This window comes from Neopelma chrysocephalum, unplaced genomic scaffold, assembly GCF_003984885.1.
Source record: "Neopelma chrysocephalum unplaced genomic scaffold, ASM398488v2 Primary Assembly neopelma1_80b, whole genome shotgun sequence".
In the NCBI taxonomy this organism is placed as follows: domain Eukaryota; kingdom Metazoa; phylum Chordata; class Aves; order Passeriformes; family Pipridae; genus Neopelma; species Neopelma chrysocephalum.
This window is the reverse complement of record NW_020897742.1, coordinates 14,939,901-14,945,900: the sequence shown is the minus strand read 5'-3', so window position 1 is coordinate 14,945,900 and position 6,000 is coordinate 14,939,901. Positions and strand designations below refer to the sequence as shown.

The following is a 6,000-nucleotide window of genomic DNA, read 5'->3' as shown; positions in this document are numbered from 1 at the left end:
GAAGTTAGACATCAGTATACAAATGTTTGATACTTTTGCTATCAGTGCAGGCAGTTATCACATTAATCTGCTTTGCTATTGCAATACAAAGCTGAAGGGATGGAGAATGCATAATTTATATACCAAACACTCCAAATATGTACATTTTGTAGAAAATAATCTAGACTGTTCCAAACATACTCCTCTGTTTCCTCTGGCTGGAAGGATGAACAATGGCAGATGAATACTCCACCGGAAAAAATCTAACAAATTGGTTCCACTTGTCACAGTCCAGACATAATTAGAATCTTTCTGGAATTCTCCAGAATTGAAGTCTAGAAATTATCCTTTCCAGAGTAACTACGTAGTATGTAACGAAATCCCAGCAGCTTCTAACAATGTAAGACATGCATTTTAACTGCTACAACTGTTTTTGACAACTCCTGGACACAACTTCAATGATTTAAAAAGTAAAAGCCACATTAATACACTATATGAGACATAGCAAATTGTGTAAGACAGTCTGTCCTAAGAGATCCTGAGGCATGCTAGGATTTTCCTTGAATAAGAGAAACTTTGGTCAGTAATTCATGTTAGTTTCACGAGCATGGCATTCCCTCTGTTAAATTAAAAAAAAAATCTATAGCTTCCAGATCCAGACCTAGCCAAAATCTCATCAGGCAGTTTGTCTTCAGGAGTCAGAATCCTATCATGTTGGTTTCAAGAAGTAATTTTCTTTCTACAGAGAAGCAAATTTTTCCAAAATTTCAGTGGAATGAACTCTTCCCAGGGTCTGGTAGTTGGCTAGTAATTTTCCACTTTTTCAAGATGACTGATCACTGCAGAGAACGTAGGAGTGGGAAGCAGGGGGAACCTCCTTTTTACTCTTACATATAAATTTCAAAAACTTAATTTATTAGCGTTTTCCTCACCTTTTATGGGTATTTCCCACTTCTAAGGGCACAGAATTGGGCTAGGGAGAGCTGACAGGGTAACTGCTATTCAGCCATGCCACTTCCTGGGCCATGCCTTACTGCCACTGCCTCTGGATGGTTATTCCCTCTTCCAGTCCCAGCTGACTCGTGATTTCTAACTCTTATTAACATTAGCACTTCCAAAGTTAGCCATTTCATACAGACAAAAAAGGCCTTTAAAATAATAAATAAAAAGCTTGTAAATGCTTAACTCTTGAAAGATATGCTGAAAAATGTGTATTCATCTCAGAGATTCAGTAAAATACGAAGTCTGTGTTCAGCTGAAAACGGCCCCTTCTTCTGTTTGCAAGGAGGTGCCCATGCCTGCTTTTGTATGCTTGGGACAGTGTCTTTCTCTGTTATTACACAATGCATTAAACACCAACTAAATTACATCTTGGTTCAGCACATTTAAAAAATAACAAATTTTTAAGAACAAGCAAGCCCAGGAATTTTTTTTTTGGTGGGGGGAGGGTGGAGGGAGAAGGAACAGTTTAAAAATTATTACCCCTTCAAATAATTTACAAGCATAGTTGGAGGCTATCGGAACTGATTGCTCTGTCTAGGAAACCCTTAATGAGAGCCGTGCCGCAGGAATTCGCAGGGGTCCTGCTCTGCCGGCTCCTCCCTGGGGTTTCCTCTCGCCGCCCCGCTCCCTCCAGCCGCCCCGCGGTGCCCCCCCGGCACCGGCGAGCGCGGGAGGGAGGAGCAGCTCCGCTCCCCGTGTCTGCCCGCTCTCTCAACTTATCATATAAGGGCCGGGAAGGGATTGATCAGGGTGCCAAGGCGGCAGGAGCTCGGAAGGGAAGGCAGCGGGCCGGTGGGCCAGGCGGGGCCGGCCCAGCTGCTTCCCTGACAGCTGCGAGCACGGCGGGAGCGGCCGCACCGCCCCGGGCGTCTGAGGGAGGGAGGGAGGGAGGGAAGCCCAGCCCTGCCCTAGCGGCACATGGCAGCAGAGCGCTCGGCTGCTCCGCAGGTTAACTAGGGCCGGGCTCCGGCCGGCGCACCCAGGCTCTCTCGGTCCGCCGGGTTGCCGCAGGGACTAAAATGCAGCTGGCCGCCTGCTTCTTTTTGGGCTGCGGTATCTTCCTAGCTTCAGGATACAACTCCTTCAGTAAGAGTATGGAGACGATAGGCAAGAAGCAGTACCAGGTTCAGCACGGGTCGTGCAGCTACACCTTCCTCCTGCCCGAGACGGACAACTGCCGGTCCTCCACCCCGTACGTGTCCAACGCGGTGCAGAGGGATGCGCCGCTGGACTATGATGATTCAGTTCAAAGACTGCAGCTACTTGAGAACATCATGGAAAACAACACCCAGTGGCTAATGAAGGTGGGGTAATATAATTTCTATCCTAAAAATCTTGTTTGCAACATATCTATTTAATTGTTTATTTGTATGTTTGTTTTCTCTAACAATTTCTAAATTCACAAAATGCATTGTCTAAGACAGATTTTTGAATTACCTTTCAGTCAAAAAGTTGTTTTGAAGTCTGGAACATAACTTTACTGACTAGGAAGGACCAGTGAACTGCACAGTTCTGCAGAGATCATGCTTTAAAGTTTGTCATTATATTGGAGTTGCTTGGACAAATAGTAATCACATACAGAGACGGACCGTGGGCATATCTGAAATTTCAGACATAAGGAACCAACTACTAATTTATAAATAACTAACAAGGGCTATTCTAGCCCTATTTAAAGAATATGCAATGTACCTTTATCCAAGGCATGTTTGATAAATGTTATCTAAAATGTGATTTCAAAACTTGGATCCAGAAATTAACCTATTAAACACCATTGATAAAGAACTGTAATTCTAAGCAAAGACTGCAAGTCAGACTTGCAGTGAAATTAGCCCTGTGAAGTGATAGAATTTCAAGAAAGTGCATTAGAGGATATTCTTTCCGTCCTGTAACATTCCCACTCAAATGTACAACATTCAAGGGAAAAGGTGTTGAAGATGCCACAGAGCTTCCCTCAATACAACTCCATTGGACCTAAGGGAAAATGACATGTTTATTGCCAAAGTGGCAACATTTGTAACGTTATACCTGAAAGTGGCAATATTTCTAACATTATATCTGAAAGAGCAGAAAAAAATTTTGATGTATATATTCTAAATATTACTGGAGAATTAACCTGATAACTATTTTACATTATTATAGAAAATCACTTGATTCAAAATGCTATGCAGTTCAACAGATTTTGATTTAAAACCCCTTTATTTCACTAGTACCTGAAAAAGTGTAACAATATAGTTTAATTGCATAATAAATTTGTAAGCATTTATGTTCTGTACCGAGATGCCTATCTTCTCAGCAATAAATATTTTGAGGATTTGACATTGTATTTCCAAATAGGTGTTCCACTGATGTAATAATTTTTTTAAAATGTAAGAAATATGTGTTGGAAATGGAGAGAATTCAGTTTTCTACAACAAGTAGCCACTTCATACATAGCTATAAAATAATTTTGCATTAGGGTTCACTTCTCTCATCAGTTACAAAGTTATAGAAGTAGTATGATATAACCAAAGAAATCTGCTGGCAAATTTGAGTAAGAAACAGAAGTCACACTCCAAAGCAGACAATGCAGTGTTTTCATCAACCTGAAAATGAGCCTTGAAGCTTAAATCCAAAATGCATACACACTTGAAGGCTCCAGTGTGGGACTCTAAATCTCTCTTTATGGGTTTAGGATGCTTAATTTAGACACCCAAATAACGTCAGTTGAGTAGCTCTTGTTTTTTTAATCTAACAGGCAAACATACTTCTCTCCACATACCTACTTACCATGCTACTTGTTAATTTACAATGCTCACCATTGTAGTGTTAAGACCAACATTAACAGATGTGCAATGCAAGATGGAAAACACACAAAGTAAAACAGTCCAATCTACCCAGCTACTAAGCAATTTCCTAACATAAATAGTAAAATCACACAAGACTCCAGTGCTAAATGCTACTTAAGTAGGTAAACACAGTATCATAAGTGGCATCAGGTAAACAGGAACTAGTAAACAAATTCCAGCATCCTTATTTAGTAAAAACTATGCTTTTTCCTGTTAGTCCCTGGGAAATCAGTTCTAAGAGGAATACGATAAGTATCTCTAACCCGTTCTTTGGGGGATTGAAAGGCAGATTTTGATTTACTAGACAGAGAAATGTTTCTTTTATTTGAGCAAAGACTTCCAAATAAGATGCTTTAGAATAGCCTGATTTTTTTTCTAGCTGTTCCACAGCTAAACATCCTGTAAAATAATTGCTGTTTGCTTTTTTCACTATTTTAACACCTGTTCTTAATGTCATCTGTTTTGTTCACAAAGAACCTCCAACAAAAAGTAGCTTTTCCTCAGATTTGCTTTGCTAGAGACACCTGGTCTGCAAGTGAAGATGAAAAGCAAACAATAACCTTTAAAGTTGTTTAGAAAGTTTTCTCGCTGTTCTTTTTAAGGTCACTAACACACATTCCTAGGTTCATATTTCAAGTTACCAAAATATAATGCAAGATCAGTCAAGGCAGGGCAAAAAAATTGTGTTCACTTAATATTTTTAGTGAATTGAAAGTGTAATATAAGACTGGTTTTAAAAATAACCTGACATTAACTTGCACAAAAACCTGCATTAGGTCTTGCTCTTTAAAAGTTACTTCTGTTCATTTAAGAGGCAGCACCTGTTTTGTTTTGAAGTTGTGTAAAAAAATACATTACAAACTACAAAAGTGTGAATTAACTTTAAACATTGTTCCTGAAGTATTGCACATCCCAAAACATTTTTACACACCTCCCCCTCTCCTGCCTTTAATCCATCAACTAAAGGAAATGTTCTGTTTCTGAATGAACACTGGGTTGTATGAATGGAACAGCATGGGAAGTGTGCACTTCATCTGCTTAATGGACAAACACAATGGGAAGAAAATGAGTTGCATACATGCAGGTTCTTTTCTGATCTGCTTCTGTGTAGAGAGCAGAAGAATTTTTCCTACAGTTATTACAAATTGCTCACTCATGAAAATACATTTTTTTTTGGTCTGAACTTTAAAAATGCATTATGCTACTACTGTACATGCCATACATAAAACTGGAGAATGTCTTTTGAAAAGTAGATTATGTTTAAGCATTCTGATGACATACTAGAATAAACTACTATTCCACCTAATCCAGTGTTTAGCAGTAAGCCAGTAAGTGATACTGTGAAGCAAAGGTCAAAACCCTAGATGAACCATGTAGCAATATACCTGAAACGAACTTTTCTCTTTGCCTTTCCCTACTTTGGGATCAATTTATATACTGAAGTGTAAGATTTTTTTAAATGTGCATGTCAGCAGGGAGAGTAAACCTCTAAATAATAAAATCTTCAATTAATTTGAGAGGATAGCAGACTGGTATACAGATGAGATACAAGACTGGAAATTTTAAATATAGATATGTATGTTGGCTATTATACTTTGGAACTTTTTGGTTTTCAGATGTTCCTAAAAGACAGGCAATTCCTTTCATTTCAATAAGTAAACAAATTTCTTTCTGAATAAATGTCACCTTTACCATTTGGATCATGGCATTTGTGCTCAAGGAACTGCATTTTTTTCAGGTATTAAGGCATTGAAATAAGTCAATGCTGACTTGAATTTGCTTCTTAGCACATCGACTAGACTATTACTCAGGAGATATGACTGTCCAAAGCAATAGTGTAAAAGCAATAGGTAATTTTTTCTTAGTCTTTCCTGTTGCAAACAGCTGAAAACAATGTATGATCAAATTGCTTATAGCAAATGGAATATAGGTAATTTATTTGTAGCTTATCAGCAGATCAAAAGACTAGAAAATAAAAGTCTGTGTTGGGAATCAACATTTAAACCTAAGACTAGAACTTCATTCTGAACCATCCTAGCAGACTGGTGGGTGCATTGCTGTTAGAAATGCAGTATCTTCGTATACTCTGAAATGAGATTCTTTTTCCCTTGTCATGATATCCCAAAAGCCAAAAACCCTTTGTCACTTTGAAATATGTTTCTTCCTAAAGCACAACAAAATCAGATGTTTTAAT

General features: G+C 38.7%; 1 protein-coding gene across 2 annotated transcripts in view; it reads left to right on the top strand.

The window, feature by feature from the left end:
* The first annotated feature begins 1,868 nt into the window (after positions 1-1,868).
* Positions 1,869-6,000, top strand: part of ANGPT2 (angiopoietin 2) — a 42,401-nt gene continuing 38,269 nt past the window's right edge. For both annotated transcript variants that reach the window (XM_027690273.1, XM_027690272.1), the window contains exon 1: positions 1,869-2,285. In XM_027690273.1, the coding sequence (XP_027546074.1) occupies positions 2,001-2,285 (285 nt within the window). In that variant the 5' untranslated portion in view covers positions 1,869-2,000. The remainder of the gene's footprint in view (positions 2,286-6,000) is intronic.